The following is a 17,421-nucleotide window of genomic DNA, read 5'->3' on the forward strand; positions in this document are numbered from 1 at the left end:
GATTTAAATAGAAAAACCAACACATTGTTACAGTATAGCAGAAAACTGAAGTAGACTGTTACTACCCCCACTTGCTCTCCTCCCCTCTCATGGTGCCTGTGTGTCTCCCTGATATGGCCAAGTGTTGATTGTTGTATATAAATGTCTTGTCACCAACCCCCCACCCCCACCCACCCACCCATCTTCACAAACAGAGGCGAGCCTCGCCTCGTCGTGTACGTGACCGCTTCCTCCATCAGCCCTTATAGCTCTTGTCACTGACCCAGAATCGACAGATTGTGTGAAACTTTGGTGTTTGTGTTTACAAATGTTAAGAGAAAGATCCTGATTTGGATTTGAGAAAAAAAAGAAGAAAAAAAAGGGACGACAATGCAAACAGACAGAGGAGCGAAAATCCTCTCACTTCACCATCAGGGGGGCGGAGTACGAATCCTCCATTTTCAGGTCCTTATCTACTGAATACTTGAAGTAGGGGGTTCTCCTACCATGAAATAGCATATATGATTTACATGGTAGACCAACATGGAAACATTTCAACTGTGCCCATGCATGCTGATTTTTACATAATGTGCCAACTGAAAGTGATGATGTAAGGATAATCTCCTGTTCTCTATGCAGAGTGATTTCTCAACTGTTGTGTCAAAGAGGTTTAGGAGGACGCGAGGCTTACTAGAGGCTGGGGCTGGTTTCCTGGGCTTAGACTGAGAGGCTGATCCCGGTTGTGAATGACTGACACCTGCACTCAGCGTGAGGTGGAGTCAAGAAGTCAAAGTCTGCATCCGTGCCTAGAAGCAGCCGTGTAGAGAGACGTGAGCAGAGAGGCCTGTAGATTCACCAGTCATTTTCAAAAGGCCTTCAAAAAAAAGTATGAAAAGCCTAACATACATTTTCACTTTATTGTTGTATACAGGTCATTTTTCTTTTCTTATGTACGTCGCTAAAAACTTTGGATTAAACAAATCACTGTGACCAATGCCAGAAACATTTTTGTTTGATAATAACAAATATTGCGTTTACTTTTTTATTCTTCATTTTTGTATTTAAGTTAGCTTTATTTATTGAATATGCCAGTTTGAGACTGTACTATTTGTATAAGTAAATGTTTTGAGCTGTACAGTAAAGACCTAGGAACAAAGTTAAATGTGAGTGTCCAGCATGCTGAATGATTACTTGTGTGAACGTGAGCTAAATCTCCCATTGAGCATCATTCCTCATACATTAATTGCATCTGCATCGTGCATTGTGACGGTGTGATGTTGTGTTTGAGAGTGATGTGTGTCTCACTTACTGTGTCCCCTTAGTAGACAGCCTGTGCAGTTTTGTGAGAGTGCAGCATGTTTTTGGGGTTGCTGGTGTAAATGTATTCAGAAAAAGAGTGCAAGCGTGTGTGTGTGTGTGCGTGTGCGTGCAGCTGCATTAATTAATTTCTGGGTGTGTCTGTGTGTCAGTATGTGTGCGTGTGTGTGTTATGAATGCACAAGAGAAGAATCTATTTAAAAAGAAAAACTTTATCAGAGGAAGTCCCTAGAGAAAAAAAAAGTGAGATTGAGTCAACGTTCTGAATGAAGCATGGATACTCTGTAATGTTTTGTTTTTTAAACCTAGGAGGCTGTCCTCAGTGCCCCAGTTTGCTATTGTATGTGCTGTATCAGAATATTACTATTGAGTGTTGGCCAGCTTGTTTATATCCATCAAATAAAGGTGACTTTCTTTCTGTCTCTGTTTGTGATTCTCTTCTCAAAGTTAAGATCAGTTTAATGTCCACAGTTTCCTGCTGTGTGATGCATAGTGCATATTACGCATTATGCACTAATATGAGAATATTTTTTTAATTCTCTAAAGTACTGCACTAGGAACTACCTGTGCTTGAAAGAAAGCGTACATGGAGTATACTACAGGTGCAGCTCAATAAATGGGAATATCATGGAAAAGTTCATTTATTTCAGGAGTTCATTTCAAATAGTGATACTTGTGTAGCGGTATTGTATAGATTCATTGCACACAGACTGAAATATATCACATCTTTATTTATTTTAATTGTAATGGTTATTATGGCTTACACTGAATGAAAACCCAAAATTTCATATATTAGAATATAGTGAAAAAGTTCCCTATTGTAACCTAATGGTGTCACACTCTGATCAGCTGATGAACTCAAACTGTGGACCTGATAGTTGTATTCTAATTGAGATGGACCTGTATTACCAAATAATTCCGATAATTCGTAAACTTATTCCAATAAAATCCTCAAATTTCATTGATATTGTTTTAACGACTATCAAAAGACTCATTCAGTTAATTTACAACATTATAAAATGATGACAGAGTTTAAGTAACCCTGTCAACAGTTGCCTGCAAAACACCAAGAATAATCCAGCGTACAGTGTGTTATACGTGTGTGTGTTTATTTCATTGTTAATTGCAAAGTTGGGAATTAGCAAACCTACACCACATTACAGCTTCAGTAAAGACATGATTAACACGCTATGAGTGGAAAACAGTATACTACATACATACACTTGTACATACTATATGTTGTAAATTCCTCATCATTACAGCCACCTGCACACCTATATTGTATTTTGGCAAACACAAACTGTTAAAAAGGACAATAAATATATTTAGTATAAAGACAATCACGTTTTATTTGAAGCTCACTGCAGGAACTGGACAGTCAGTGAAATCTCTCCTCCTGTTTGTGTGCCGTGGCCAGACACGTACCTGTCTTCAGATTTGGCACAAAATTCACTTTTGGACTCAGATGAACTGATCACAATTTGGTCATTAAAGGTCAAGGTCACTGTGACCTCACAAAACACATTTTGGAAGTAACTTATGAATTAATACACTAATGACACAATGCAACATAAATGTCTATAGGACAAAATGTGACAACATTTTATATCCATGGATTAAGGCAAGGATATATTCCCTGCAACTTGACAGGATGATAGTCATAGTGAGTCTGTAATAATTGTAGTTCTTTCTCCTTGACATTACAGACCATGACCTTTAAGCTTCACTGTACCTCACTCTCTTCATCAGTGGGTGATCTTTGCTCAGCTCTCACTACAATGTAACTCCATCCACCGATGCTTGAACTGCTTGAAAAGCAGTTAACCTGTTGGTAGACTTTGAACTGAGTCTACAGAGGTGGAAATACCTCACAGCCATCTACATTTAACATTCACCGTTTGTTCCTGCTCAGCTCTGCCATTAAAGTATGACATCTAAAAACTGCATGGTGAAGGAGGTGGAGCTGCACAAACATCAAAATGGTCAGGTGCAAGATTCAAGGAACAAGAGCTGTTTGTTTGTTTTTAATATAACGGTAAAATGAAATGTAAAATAAATAAATAAAATAAATATGTATGGTGGTTTCACTGCCTGGTATCAGAGCCAGCAGATCATATTCTTATGAGGGAGTAGGTTTGTCTGACACAGCAGCAAATCAGCACTTTTGATTTTTCCGGGGAAAGCAAAAACGACCAGTCCCATTGTAATTGTTGTCACTCATTCTCTGTGTGTGTGTGTGTGCGTCGACAGTATGCCTCTACACCAGTGGTGTAGTCTATGCGATACTCAGGTATACTCACTGTACCCACTGAAAATGCATTCATATTTCAGTATACTCACTACAACAAAACTATCTAACTATAGTCTACAGTATGTGATACAGGTATTGAACAGTGTACCCACCAAATAAGCAGTATACCCACTGCAACAAATTCAACTTCACCACTGATCTACACCAACATGTTATGTTAGCATAAAATTGATTTTTTTTTAAAGAGTTCAAAAACAACAACAACAACAAAAAGTTGAAGTCCTTTTTAGATCTGAGTGTTTTTTTTTTTTTTTTTTAATCCCAACCACCACCACCCATAGTGGGGACCTTTTTTTCCTCTTTCTTTCCCCATTTATTTTTTACTTTTTTTTCCACTTTAAGCAAAAATGACACAAATAATCAGTGGCCCATCACACACAAAACACAACCCCCCCCCAAAAAATAAAAAAAAACCTAAAAAAAGCAAACAAGCTATAACAAGACAATATAAAGCATCAGAAAAAGTATCCAACTGAAAAATACCAAAAACAAAATCTGACACTGCGATCTGAGCGTTACCGAGTCTTGATGAAGCCCTGTAACAAACGGTCCCCCCTGTCAGAGAACCAGTACCCTGCCATGGCTGCCACGCCTCCCATGAAGACAGAGGTGTAGACCAAGTCTCCTTTAGCAGCCAGCGTGGCCAGAGCACAGAGCACCACCCCGAAGAACATCTGCTGCAGCACCTGCACCTCATCGTCCTGGATGTCCTCAAACAGACCCTTCTCCTCATCGCCTGCAGGAGGAAGCATGGACGGGTGAGCCGGTGCTGTGAGGTGTTAGGTGTGGCTCTGTGTGTGTGTGTGTGTGTGTGTGTGTGTGCTGACACTCACTGGGCAGCCGCTTCTTCTCACACACACCACCTCTACGGATGAATCCTTTAGCACAGTTGCAGCGGAAAGAGCCGTGTGTGTTGGTGCAAATCTCATCCAGGCCGTGGCAGGCCAGGACCCTGTCACTACACTCATCTATGTCTGAGCACAACAACCAGAAGAAAACACACAGTGAGCACATGCTGATTAAATTATACTAAAAATGACCTCTGGTTTCTAATTTACCCAAACACTTGGACCCTGTCAGTCTGTAGCCTGGAGCACATTTTCTGCAGCGTGCTGGTCCACTGCCCATGCAGCCCACACAGGCCGAGTCACAGTCTGTGGAAAGAGAGGGAGACTGTGTGATATTTTCATTTACAGACTGTGTTGTGTTAAGGGCTTAACCCAGTGGTTCCCAACCTTTTTTGGCTCGTGACCCCATTTTTACATCACAAATTTCTGGCGACCCGCATCAATCAAGATGTGCTCAGATGAGTTCAGATTTTATACGTTGCATTTTATTTGAACTTGATTTATATTTGAGAAAGTTAAAGTATAGAATACAGTTGTTTGAGATTGTCTGTGGAATCATAATTTTAAAAAGAATAATAATTAGTTAAAAAAATATTTTTATCATCTTTTTAATCAATACTAGACATTTCAGGCAACCCCATTTGAATTCCAGGCCCCCACATGGGGCTCCCGACCCCAAGGTTGAAAAACACTGGCTTAACCTGTCTTTTAAAAACCTGTAAGAAAGGTGGAGGTGCGCGTGCTTGTGATGTCAGTTGAAAGGTGGTGTAACTGGTCTTCTTTTAGAACATCTCTTCAAATACTGTTCAAGCCATTTTCTTTTTCTCCAGACATGAATACTGTACATACAGTGCTGAGTTGCTGACCCACTGACCTCTGCATTCAAAGGAGCCCTCGGTGTTGAAGCAGTAGCTGCTGGGAGGACATCTGCCCAGCTCAGTGCCACACTCATCAATGTCTATGAAACACATCAACACATATTTAGGAATAGAATGACTGCGCTCTTTGTCTTAACAAGTAGGGGAGACTGGCTTAAAATCACTCCAAGATACAGACTGTCAAAAATATTACAACCATCCCCAGTGTGTTGAAAATATGAGACAAACTGCAGTTTAGTCTTAAACACAAGGAGTGAAATGTTACAATTCACCCCATACAGTAGTCTGGGTTAGTTGTAACACACCCTGAACCTTAACACTTTCATCTTTGTCTTTCAAGACCTGGGCATATTGAAATTCAAAGAAAACATAAATGCAATTAAAATTTGGGTTGGAGTAGGTTAATATACTAAATTGCTATTACAACTAACCAGACTCTCTTCAACTCTTACCTTACAGCTAACAACTAAAACATTTGCACTTACAACTTGCATGAAAGATATCTACATGGACACACAATTAACATGATTTAGGTTTGATAATATAGCAGGCAATGCTATTACAAAAAATGATATATAAACAAATAATAAATAATAAAAAATAAAATTAGTTCTTTCCCTCTAAAACTGTCCGTGTCTGCCACTACTTCTTCATAGTAGAAGGACTAAACTGAGCATACAGAGTCAATCAGGTGATTCATAACTTGCTCCTGATGGACAAATTATAAGTGTTACAACCATCCCCCGTCTCCCCTACATGATGATTTCCAGACTCATAGACAAATCTTGCTTTACAGTACCTACACAGGTGTTATTATGGAGCGTCCATCCGGCTCTGCAGTCCTCACACTGGTCGCTCCCTGGGCCTGAACACTTGTTGCAGCTGTCAGGACAGCTGTGCACCTGAACGGCCAGCAGACAGCACAGCCAGGCAGCCTGCAGCAGCTTCAGGTTCCCGTCAAACGTCCTCACTCCCATCGGCCTCATCTGCTCCACAAGACGAAGCTGTTTATCCCCTCCAAAACATCACATTCAGGTTTGTTAAATGTTGCTTGCAAGTATAACAGCTCAGAAAAGAGAGCTGCCACATTAGAATAGAGGTTAGTTTAGTTTTTATCCAATCACCCCGATAATGTTTTTAAGTAACAACATGGATACTCTAACTCTAACTCTAATGGATACTCTAGCATAGGTAACAGGTACTTAACAGGAGAAGTTCCACTTCATCTTACATAACAATATTTAACAGTTCTAATATTTCTAAATGTTTTTTTTTTTTACACTACACTACATACTAGCTATATCTACACTTATAGTTACTAAGAGTTGAAGTTATAGACATGTATACAGTATGCCAATGTAATGGTCCCTATTCCATTATGAGTATTTTAAAGTTTCAAAGATTTCTATTCTAATAATACTTCTGTTGTTAGTCACTACACACCAGTTTCCTTGCTTGTGGCTTTGTGTTTCATTACAAAGAGCATGAACAGAGTCAATGAACTGAAATGTTCATTTTCTCCTGTAGATGCACAGATATACAGTAGGCTATATGTTGCTGGTTATGTAACAATTCCTCACAGTGCCTTTATTGCTAATGACAATTTAATGTCATTATATTGGTACTGAAACGTGGCCTGTAAACCTGTTGTGGTGTTCGTCTCCTACAGGTTCCTGTCTACAAATTAACTTACTGTCATTTTGTTACTGCAACAATCAACATACATTAAAGTCAACCTAAATAGTGGATAATAAATGGTGGATCTTATTTACCTTGTGAATCTGGACTGTTCAGTCTTTGGTAAAGTTTCAAACCGCCGCAGACGCACTTGTCCCAGCTCTGCTTCGTATCGGGTTACAGGCCGAGACCCTCACGTGCCCACCGAGCGGGGCAATCAGGAGCCTCCTACCCCGCCCCACTAGAGTGTAATGTAGTTTGTAACAAGCGCTTCTCTTCATGCTGTACTTGACAGTGGGTTGCACCAATCAGATCCACCGTCCTCTATATTTAAAGCCAATCACAAGCCGAGATCTGCCATGATGCACAGAAAGAGGCACATTTATTTATAGACAAGAATACATGGCCTACAGTAGGCCCACGTGGACACATTTAGTCTGTGGGCTGTTAGGTTTAACACTGTCCTGCATAAAAGATGTCCTGATGTATTTTATATTACACTGATCTTCACCAGAAACAACAATGCCAAAACAAACACTCTGACACTGCTATCAGCTGCATTGTTGTCCAGATCACGAGCACTGCAGCTGTCATGGATTGTCTATTTGTCTTAGTTCATGTTTTATTCAAGTTCAATTCCCTGTCTTCCTGTGTGCTCCCTGCTGTGATTACCTCATGTGTCTCACCTGTGTTGATTGCACCACCTGTGTCTCGTTCCCTCGTGTTTTTAACCTCAGTGTATTCCCATTGTCCCTTGTCGGTTCGTCTCTTGTCCATGTTCCATGCCTGTTTTCCTGCTTTCCAGTGTTTTCCTTGTGTATTCCTGCTCTGTTTCTGTAAGTTTAAAAATTCTTTGTACTTTACTTTTACTTTGTGTTTCTGCATTTTGGGTCCAGTTCTCTACATCCTGACAGAACAAACCGACCAAGGACAATGGGGAAAAAACACTGAGGTCAAATACACGATGAAACGATACACATGTGGTGCAATCAACACAGGTGAGACACATGAGGTAATCACAAGTGGGAGAACACAGGAAGACAGGACACAGAACTTCAATATGAAACAGGAACTAGGGGCAGTGTTTAGCTCAGTTGGTAGAGCACCCGCCCCATGTGTTGAGGCTACTGCAGGCGGCCCCAGTTCGAATCCCCCCCCCCCTCCTCTGCCTCCCATTTCCTGTCTCTCTCTCTACTATCCTGTACATTAAAGGCGGAAAAAGCCCCAAAATATATATTAATTAAATAAATAAATAAAACAGGAACTAAATACTGGACGAGAGACACAAACCATGACGGCAACTTGTTATGTGGACATATTACACATCTCCTGCACTACCTGCACCAAATCCTCAGCCGAAAACAGACCTACACAACTCCACTAACTCCACTGCTTCCTTGCTTGTGTAATGTTTGCTGCAGTGCCTCGAGGTCATGGGAAATTAAGTAAAATCTTACTGGAGAAAAAAAAAGCAAGTGGGTCGGTCCTTTGAAATCAGCACTGTTTATAAAATTAATTCATGTACAAACCACAGTGACGTCTTCAACCAAGGGTCAAGCAAGAACAAACACTGACGAATTACATATAAGCATCATTGTTTTGTCAATGTACATGTTTAAAACAACAGACATTTACAGTGTAGGCTGGAAAACGTATGTGAACACTTTGGATAATGGCATAAATAAAGCAAAGTGGATATTGGAGGTGTAGGTTAGGGTCAAGAAGACTTCTTACAGGAAATGGTTACATTGTCATCAGTCAGCAGTTACACACTGTCTAAAAATGCTCACCCTCAGAGTGATAGCTACAGAGCTGCTGCACTATGCACCTGAAGCTTGCCAAACGTTCTATTAAGTGCTCAGTGCTGTTAAAGTAGCACTATCGCAAATACAGCAGTAATTGCAATAAAAAAAAAAAAGTAAAATATGCAATAAATAAGTCCAGGGGAGCCATAACTATCTGTACACAAATATAGCCAACAGTGTATTGCCTATGGAGCAAATGCAGAATTCAAAAAAAACATTTTGTTATGTTATATATATGTTTATATCTGATACGCTGCACCACTGGTCCCATCTAGTGGCCGAACAAAGAATTGGAATTTGCGATAGTGCTACTTTAAGAAAAAGCTTTTTGGGCTGATGAAACTAAGGTTGAATCCTTTCAGAGACACATTGGTGGTGACTGCCCACAGAATGTAAATAAAGATGGATGTGGCCTCCATATCGTCACCCATAGCTATGTTTCTGAGGGGAGGTCCTGAGGCTCAGAGTGGGCTGATCTCTGTATTCCCAGCTAATCCAAAAAAGTGGCTTGTGGAAGTAACATGTGCCTGTTCTCTTTCACTGCAGTTTTTGGCACTTCCAATGGTGGTCTAATGTTTCAGCCTCAGAGGTTGCTATTATGTGACTGCTCAGCAGCTAAAGTCAGAAGAGGATTGGTTTAAAATGGGAGAACCAAACCCAAGCATCAAAGTACATCTCCTGAGACTCATTTCAAACTACAAACCAGAATCACTGTGAGAAAGACAGAGCTGAGGCTTTTCTCTGTGTATGTAAGAGAAATGCTCCAGAAGCGCTAGTATGTAAAGACAAAAGATTGTGTAATGCTATTCCAGAGACACTTTGGCCCTGTGCCATTTTAACCACTTCCACTTGATTTTGGCCCGAGCACTCAGTTTTGCACGTTCTCGTGTCAGGGCAGGGTGTCCCAATTCTTTTAAGAGCAAAAGGGAAGTACTTTTCAACCCTTAAAACCACCCCTTAAACCAGAGGGAGGCCAGGTGCAGACTTTGAACGTAGTGCAAGGTGAAAAGTGGCAAAGGTGTCTTCTGTTTTCTGCATTTCTTCGTCGTTGGTTCATCAAACAAAAAAAGATCATCAAAGCCCACGCAACAGGTGAAGACACACCGCTGGAGCTGGCATTTTCAAACCTGAATGAAAACCCACCACAGGTTGTGGCTCCTCAGGTCAGCTACGCTAAGCGGTGTCCCAGATCTCTTTTTCACTTCTCACTTGATTCGTCAAGGGGTATCTCCCTTTGGAGGTCACTCGAAAACCAATAAGTGCTAGTGTTAAAGGAATAGTTCAACATTTTGGCAAATTGGCCCATTGCCATAATCCCTATAGTTATAGCAGTAGGTTCGTTACCTTTAATTGTCGGTGCAAGCTATTTTTAGAACGGTGGAGCTGCTCAGAGCTATGCTACGGAGGCTAATGGGATTTCTTGGTTTCCCTCATCAAACTCATCAAATACACAATCCAACAACTCCAAAACGCTCGCGTGGACAAGTTGTGACCTGCACATTCACCACGCTATGAAATAATATCAGAACGTTACAAGACAGAGTCGTTTTTCAAGGTAAATTCATGCAAAACCGCTGATGCGCGTTCCCGTCGGGCGCAGTTTTTCGGCAAGCAGTCTCTGCATTTGCCTCGAAAACAGCTCGGTCTCGTAACGTGAATGTTGAACTATCCCTTAAAGGGAAGAGAAATGAGACTGGGCCTTTGTCTACATTTTTGACTCACATGAAGAGCACATCATGGTTTATGACCAATCCATGCATACAACTAGGTCCTTCTAAAGGTTTGTCATTGTTTTCTTGCCACTGTATGTGGACATGACTGGCCTTGAAAACACTGAGAGGTAGAATCACCCACTGGTGATTTTGCTCTTGTTGACAACAACCATAATAAAGATTATTGCCAAGCTTCCAGAATGTCTGATCTTTATTTCATCCCAGTCTTGGATGAACGTCTCTTTCATGGATCCTTCAGAGGCTCTGACTCCAAGTTTTTATCAGCTCCAGTGTATTTACATAGTGATGTCATCTGCTGTTGTGGTTTCTCTTTAGTCTTTGCTTTCCATCCATATTTCCACCATGTCCATGTCTTTCCACCTGATCTTCCAGCCTGCTCCACAGTCAGCTCAGTTAGGAGAGCCTGAGTCTGGAAGGGGAGCTGGAACAGAGGCAGCCCCTGTAGAAGCTCAGGTAGCTTCCTGTCACTGCTCAGGTGGGATTCAAATGTCACCAGAAGAAAACGTTTTCCAGCCCTGCCCTGGAGCTTGTCAGCGTGAATGATGCACAGGGCGGCTGTGAACAGATCAGAGTAGGGGGAGCACATCTGAGGGAGACCCCTCTCCTTTGTCTCAATAATCTCCTTGTTCTGATGCATCCACTGCTCTGCCCTCTCCATGGCTTTCCGGGTCAGAACCAACACAACTCGGTCTCCCTGGTTGTCCATCTCCTGTAGCTTTGAGTGCAACCATGGCAGAGGACCCCGGTTCCATTGCTCCTTCCTGCTCCACTGGTCCACAGACACATTGAAGCCTTTGTTGCAGAGCAGAGAGCCAAGGCGACAAACTGAATCTGAAACACCACCATCCAGATCTGGGGGGCTCAGCAGCACCACGTGACCCTTTCTACCAACTGTAAACAGGGAAAACAATGGGACAAAAGTCAGAAAATTCACTTGTTCCACTGATGATGTCATGTATTTTTTAGGAAATGCAAAAAAAAACAACTCACTTTTCACAAGTCCACCGTGATGCCAGCTCCATACCCATTCTATAAAAGTCAGAGAATTAAGAGTAAATTAAATGCATAAATAACTGCATACTTCGGGACTGTTCTTTGAGGGAATAGCCTACTTATTTAGCACTCAAAATGCAAAAGGATGAAGGCAAACAAAACCAAAACTTACTCTTGACAAAGTCATGTTGTAAATAAAACATGAGCACAGCCAAGCAAACCAGCAGCACAGCACAGACAACCAGGAGACTCCAGCGCCACCTGTCAGCTAAAGGAGTACAAAACACAACCCAGTTAATACCAGGTACTGCTGAACACTGGAAACCATGTCCCAACCAGTATCAGTTTCAATATTTATAATGTGTGACACGCTTACTGTTTTTGAAGCAGAATGGACCCAGCTCAGACTCCATTCCCTTTACTTTTACCTGCACAAATGGATAAATACAGTAAAAACAATATAGTTATTCAGCTCTGATAATTCATACTATATGACTTGCTTAGTGTTGAGAATACATTACCATAACACATGGTGAGAGCTGAAGGTCTATGTCTGCAAACGTCCCCATTTTTTCCTGAGAAGGACACAATTGTAACTGTTATTAGTCTCCTAAATATGATATGATATGATATGATATGATATGATATGATATGATATGATATGATATGATATGATATTATATTATATTAAATTCGATGTTGGGTAACACTTTATAATAAATATACACTATTAAACATTAGTTAAGCATTAAATACTGAATTCATCATTTATAACACATGAATACTCATTAGTATGTAGTTTAAAAACATAGTTAGAAATATTTTACTTATCATTGATAAGCACTAACTGTATTTCTAAACTAAATACTAATGAGTATTCATGTGTTATAAATGAAGAATTCAGTATTTATTGATACTTAACTAATGCTTAATAGTACTTATTATAAAGTGTTACCATATTTTGTGTATAAATTGTAGTTAAGGGGAAAGGAGAAAAACATTAAAATGAGGCTCACTATGGATTCCTTACCCAGAGTCCTAACCCTAACCCTCCTTTGCTGTTTTGTGTCCATCTGCCACCAGTCAGCTGTTGTCTGTAGCCCTTCATCTCCCTGCAGCTGTGCTCTTTGTGACAGGGCCACACCTCACCCTCCAGCCTGCAGGGGGCAGATATGTTCCACAACAGCATGGAGCCGTGGGAGTTTGACTGAGCCTGGCCCACAGCCACTGACACATTCTCCCACACGTTCCTGTGGGATATGTCTGGGACAGACATAAAAGAAACAGCAGAGCACCAGTGGTTAACAATCATTCATTCATTCATCATTCATCCTAAATCTGTCAAAGAGCCCTTGAAGCTTCTCACCCATGTTTTTGAAGGGGCAGCTTCCAGAGCGTACGTAGTTCTGATCATGCCACGCCTACAAAAACCATAAACACATCAATCATATAAATCTGTGTTGATCAGAGTGCTGTTAATTTGTCAACTTGTTAAAAACAATACCTGAAGACACATGCAGTGGGTCACAGAATAGAGCGGGATTTTCCTCTTGGTCCAACTCTATAAAGTCACATATCAGAGAGAAATATATTTTATTTATCTTAGCTTGTACACTGACTTTTACAAACAGATGTCTTGTAGCTGAGTTAAATGTCTGAGTTCTCTCTCCACCTCTGCATCTAACAGGTGACTGTAACAGGCACCAGATGCAAACACTGATAACACTGACCTGACATGTCCCATTCTGCTCGTACTGGATGCACACAGACGGGAGGCTGCTGTTGCTGCCGTCAAACAGCAGCTCCACGTAGTTCACCTCCTCGTGGATTGAAATATTGAGTTCAGGCACTGTAAAAGAGGAAAGAGATACCTTGTTTATTGCCCAAAGACAAATAAAAAAGCAAGTGAAACCAATAAATGTTACGTGAGAACTTTTCTTTTTGTCTTACCACGACACTCTTGTACACATCTCTTCAGCTCTTGGGAACACACTGAGGGCACATGATGATACAGTAAGTGTCACACACCCTTACCATATTTGTAGCAGACACTTGTGATTTAAATAGGTGCTTGGAAGTGAAACATTTACCCTCTTTTAGAGAAGGAGAGAGAACTTCTTGTCTTAGAAGCGGGGATTTATGAGGATAAACAAACACTTTACTGCTGAAGGAAAGCCCATATGGCTCAGCAATCACCATGGACACCTACAAAAGACACACAGTGAGTGAATAAGAGCAGAAAGCTGGAAGTGAGCCTACACTGTATGAGGCCATATTTCATTACATAGAGCTGACTGTACCTTCCCCTGGTTTTGTTGCGTAAGAGCTGTGTGATTAACCGTAAACTCCACCTTCTTGCATGTGGGCATGGTCCACTGTGGTGTGTAGTAACACACTGTCACAGACACTGTTGCAACAGAGAGAACAAGTCAGAGATGAAGCTTTGGTGTGTGACTGAAACACAAATGATAATGTTACCTGTCAGAGAAGCTCTTCTAAATCTCTTCCACACCCACACCTCACATTCCATTCGCATTATGATTTTCGCATTAACGTTAACTCTCTAGCATCTCACTGTCAGACCTTGGGTAGCGTTCAAAAGATTTTCCACTATAGCAACTACATCGACTATATTTCCTCAGAAAAGCTGGAAAAAATGATTTTCATGCATTAATAAAACAAATCTAATAGCTGAAAAATAGCTATTTAGCTAATGTGGAATGCAATGTGGAAACTGAATGTTCATTACTGTCCACTGTCTCTGGTTAACACATAAATAAATAAAGCTTTGTGTCAAGCAGGAAATCACTAGGAGATGGTTCACAGTGACATAAAGGTTAACAAATGGCCTGGTTCATGTTCTTTAAAGCCCCTACAAGGAACTTTCAGTTTGTGTTGATTTTGGCGGTCCCTGTGGACAAAAGTGGTAGTGTTTTGCCGGAATGAATGCATTTCCCATGAGCTTTAGCGCGTATTGTTGTAAAGACGTTTATCTGGCTCGCGCCTCAGAGTTCCAGACTATAACTTTTTTGTGAGCAGTTTTGGTAAATTACTTTTGAAATGCATTTAAAATACTTTATACATCCTCTAGCAGGACAGCGGAGCAGGCTGACGTTATAGCCCAGGACGGGAGCTCTGTGGGTGAGAGGAGCAGAGAGACTGGGCTGGCTGGAGCATAAACCAGCCGCCTTGCCTTCACCCGCCGGGTGTTTGAAACTCGGGGCCGAGGAGAACGGAGTCTCGGTCAGCCAACCGTCGTCTGTCGTCTGTCGTCTATCGGCCGCCCACCGCGGAGTGTGAGCTCTGATCGGCCAAGACAGACTTGGTCTGTGGAGCACCAGGACCGCTGAGGTTAGTGAGACCGAGCCTCCCCGCCTGCCTCGGCTGTGAAGGAGCTTGTCACTCCGTGGCTGCAGCCAGGGCCGTTGGTAGGAATTCTGGGCCCCTACCCCCTGAATTTTCCACTTTTTTTCTTAGACTACATATGTATTATCTAGGGCTGACCTGATTATCATATTTTGATAATCAAAGCTTCGACGGCCGGGGGGGGGGGGGGGGGGGGGGGGGGAGGTTGAGGCGGCGGCGACCGTAACGTCTGACCGGGAGGGGGCGCGATCGTAGCGGAATTAATGTAAGTAATGGCAAACAAACACTGCATATCTCCAAAATCAGGCAGGTTTCCAGGATGCCAAGTCGCCTACTCATTTTAATGTAACAATTGCCGATGAGAACCGGTGTCAAAAAGGAAGAAGAAAAAACAATCGATCACGGACTTCATGATCGATTACCATGGCAACGAACAAAGCTTCGATTTTTTTGGGTCAGCCCTAGTATTATCATTTTTTATTTAGCCTACTTTGTTTTCATGCTAATGCAGCATTACTATGAGTATTAGTCAGGGTCTTATGCAGAATAAATCAGTTATTCAAAGATTAGACTACTGGGGTTTTTTGTGGGCCCTACTGGGCGCTGGGCCCCTCGAATTATCACCTTTCTCCCCTATACAACGGCCCTGGCTGCAGCTGTGGCAGACAGGTCTGCAGGAGTCTCTTGCTGCAAGAATTTGTTCACTGTCTGTGTAGTAACAGTGATATGCGCATTTTCAGTGAAAAAACAAACTGTGCCCCGGGGGTTATTAATTATCATCCTAAATACATATTTAACGGGGACTGTCCTGAGCCCTGTCGCGCGTGCCATCTCCGGTCTTAGTGCCATAAATTGTTCGTCCGTGGTCCGACCCCACCACTGCCTCCTGGTTTCACTATTTAGAAAAAGCTAGTCTTTACACAGATTGGTTAATTTCCTGTTTTAGGTCACACAGAGACATCAGCAGAAACCAGAGACTTTTGCATATCCAGGTTAAAGTTCCTTGTAGGGGCTTTAACATACAAAACCACTGGTCATTGCCTGCAATGTTACAATAAAGGGCTGCATGTAGTCCTTTGTTATACCTTTTGGATTTCTCATCTCTTCACTGTCCTCCTCCTCCTCCGCTTCCTCATCATCAAACCCAGAGTGTTCTTCATCCTCTCTGTCATTTTCCAGATGGATGTGGAGCTCTGTGTCTATCACCAGACACAAAGTGCACGACTCGCCGCTCTTTGAGCACAACTTCAAATTTGCCGTCAGGTTTAGAACATCCACAGCATCACCATCGTTGTCCAGCAGCAGGGGACTCTTATCCTTCATGGTGCATTCAGAGAAACCCTGGAAGAAAAAAGCAACATGTGACATTTTATACAGACAGTGTGGACAACAAATATTTGGACGTCCAACAGGCCTGTGATGTGACAAGCTGGTAGGTGGCTGTAACCCTTGGTCTGCTTTTAATGAAATGTTTGACAATCAAACATTAAATCAGTGTGAAGGGAAATTAAAACGTCAGAGCGGCATAGGTCAGTACTCTAAGAAAATTAAATGTGTAATCTGTCAACAAGAACCGTCTGTACTGTACTGCAGCACGGGAAGTGTGTGTTTATACAAGCTGTGTGTCCTGGAGTATACCTGTGAGCAAACAACTTCATCGCTGTCACGTCCCAGAAGCTCCAAAGCGCTGGCTGACGAGAGGACAGTCAGTGAAACCCACAGGATGAGCCATCCATGTGGGGACATATTTCCTGGGGACACTCAGAAAGGTTGGAGTCCTACAGCGGCTGTCTGCACCGATTCTTCTCCAAAACTGAAAATGTGAAACAGTACATCCAGATTCTTCCCCCCCATCCCGCTGCTGGGTTGGAGATAAACATAGTGATGATTTCCAGTGAAGGAACGTCACAGTTGAGCGGCAATCAGTGAATCATAACAAGCTGCCCAGGTTCAACCTTTGTTTATTGCCTGTGGGAGAAAAGAGTCATACTGTAAATGAATGCCGGTGCCGGTGTAGGATTCCTGTCAACTGCTGTGAAAACAACTCCGGACAAGCTAGCTCCAATAGTTTTCTTGTGTAACATTGACTTGATGTGTCAAGTTCACAGATCCTTTAATGGATACGATAACTGGGAAGAGAAAAAAGTCTGTTCTTTAAAAAAAAAAAAAAAAAAGAAACCTAGGCATTATACAAACAATCAGATATTTGAGATCAAGTTTTATAATGATAATGTAATATAATAAGTTGTTTTAAATGACACTCATAGACATATCATCTGTTACCTACTTGGTTTGAGGCCGTCTTCAAGCTCTTCCTCTCCACTGATACTCAGCTCTACACCTCGTCAGAGCAGCCAATGTGTCATGAAAACAGTGTCAGTGTCCTGACTCATGAGACGCCCCACCCTCCCACCCTCCCTCCCCCGCTCTCTCTCTCTTTCCCTCTCTCTCTCTCTCTCTCTCTCTCTCTCTCTCTCTCTCTCTCTCTCTCTCTCTCTCTCTCTCTCTCTCTCT

General features: G+C 41.9%; 2 protein-coding genes across 2 annotated transcripts; both read right to left on the reverse strand.

Annotated features, from left to right (window-relative positions):
• Positions 1-4,017: 4,017 nt before the first annotated feature.
• On the reverse strand, positions 4,018-7,181 carry creld1a (cysteine-rich with EGF-like domains 1a). The gene is made up of 6 exons (XM_083972474.1): positions 7,106-7,181; positions 6,133-6,348; positions 5,330-5,413; positions 4,666-4,761; positions 4,441-4,581; positions 4,018-4,343 (listed from the first exon to the last, which is right to left on the reverse strand). Exons 2-6 carry the CDS (start codon positions 6,317-6,319, stop codon positions 4,123-4,125), a joined length of 729 nt encoding a protein of 242 aa, XP_083828600.1. The 5' UTR covers positions 6,320-6,348; positions 7,106-7,181; the 3' UTR covers positions 4,018-4,122.
• Positions 7,182-8,472: 1,291 nt separating this feature from the next.
• il17rc (interleukin 17 receptor C) lies at positions 8,473-17,292 on the reverse strand. Its single transcript, XM_083971611.1, has 15 exons — positions 17,195-17,292; positions 16,546-16,875; positions 15,993-16,248; positions 13,842-13,948; positions 13,632-13,746; positions 13,492-13,533; positions 13,272-13,390; positions 13,046-13,102; positions 12,908-12,962; positions 12,572-12,804; positions 12,063-12,116; positions 11,918-11,969; positions 11,714-11,809; positions 11,539-11,577; positions 8,473-11,439 (listed from the first exon to the last, which is right to left on the reverse strand). The coding sequence occupies exons 2-15, from the start codon at positions 16,651-16,653 to the stop codon at positions 10,772-10,774; spliced, it is 2,001 nt and encodes a 666-aa protein (XP_083827737.1). The 5' UTR covers positions 16,654-16,875; positions 17,195-17,292; the 3' UTR covers positions 8,473-10,771.
• Between the last annotated feature and the right edge of the window lie 129 nt (positions 17,293-17,421).

This window comes from Trachurus trachurus (assembly GCF_905171665.1).
Source record: "Trachurus trachurus genome assembly, chromosome: 5".
Classification (NCBI taxonomy): domain Eukaryota; kingdom Metazoa; phylum Chordata; class Actinopteri; order Carangiformes; family Carangidae; genus Trachurus; species Trachurus trachurus.

What these genes read in the sequence shown, in the direction of transcription:
- creld1a (XM_083972474.1), bottom strand. Translation starts at nt 6,319, where the DNA reads ATGAGGCCGATGGGAGTGAGGACGTTTGACGGGAACCTGAAGCTGCTG. An exon ending in GGGCTCCTTTGAATGCAGAG is followed by an intron (nt 4,762 to 5,329) that starts GTCAGTGGGTCA and finishes CTCTTTCCACAG; the next exon opens with ACTGTGACTCGGCCTGTGTG. An exon ending in GACAGGGTCCAAGTGTTTGG is followed by an intron (nt 4,582 to 4,665) that starts GTAAATTAGAAA and finishes TGTTGTGCTCAG; the next exon opens with ACATAGATGAGTGTAGTGAC.
- il17rc (XM_083971611.1), bottom strand. Translation starts at nt 16,653, where the DNA reads ATGTCCCCACATGGATGGCTCATCCTGTGGGTTTCACTGACTGTCCTC. An exon ending in CTCTCCTTCTCTAAAAGAGG is followed by an intron (nt 13,534 to 13,631) that starts GTAAATGTTTCA and finishes ATGTGCCCTCAG; the next exon opens with TGTGTTCCCAAGAGCTGAAG. An exon ending in AGCAGAATGGGACATGTCAG is followed by an intron (nt 13,103 to 13,271) that starts GTCAGTGTTATC and finishes GTGACTTTATAG; the next exon opens with AGTTGGACCAAGAGGAAAAT.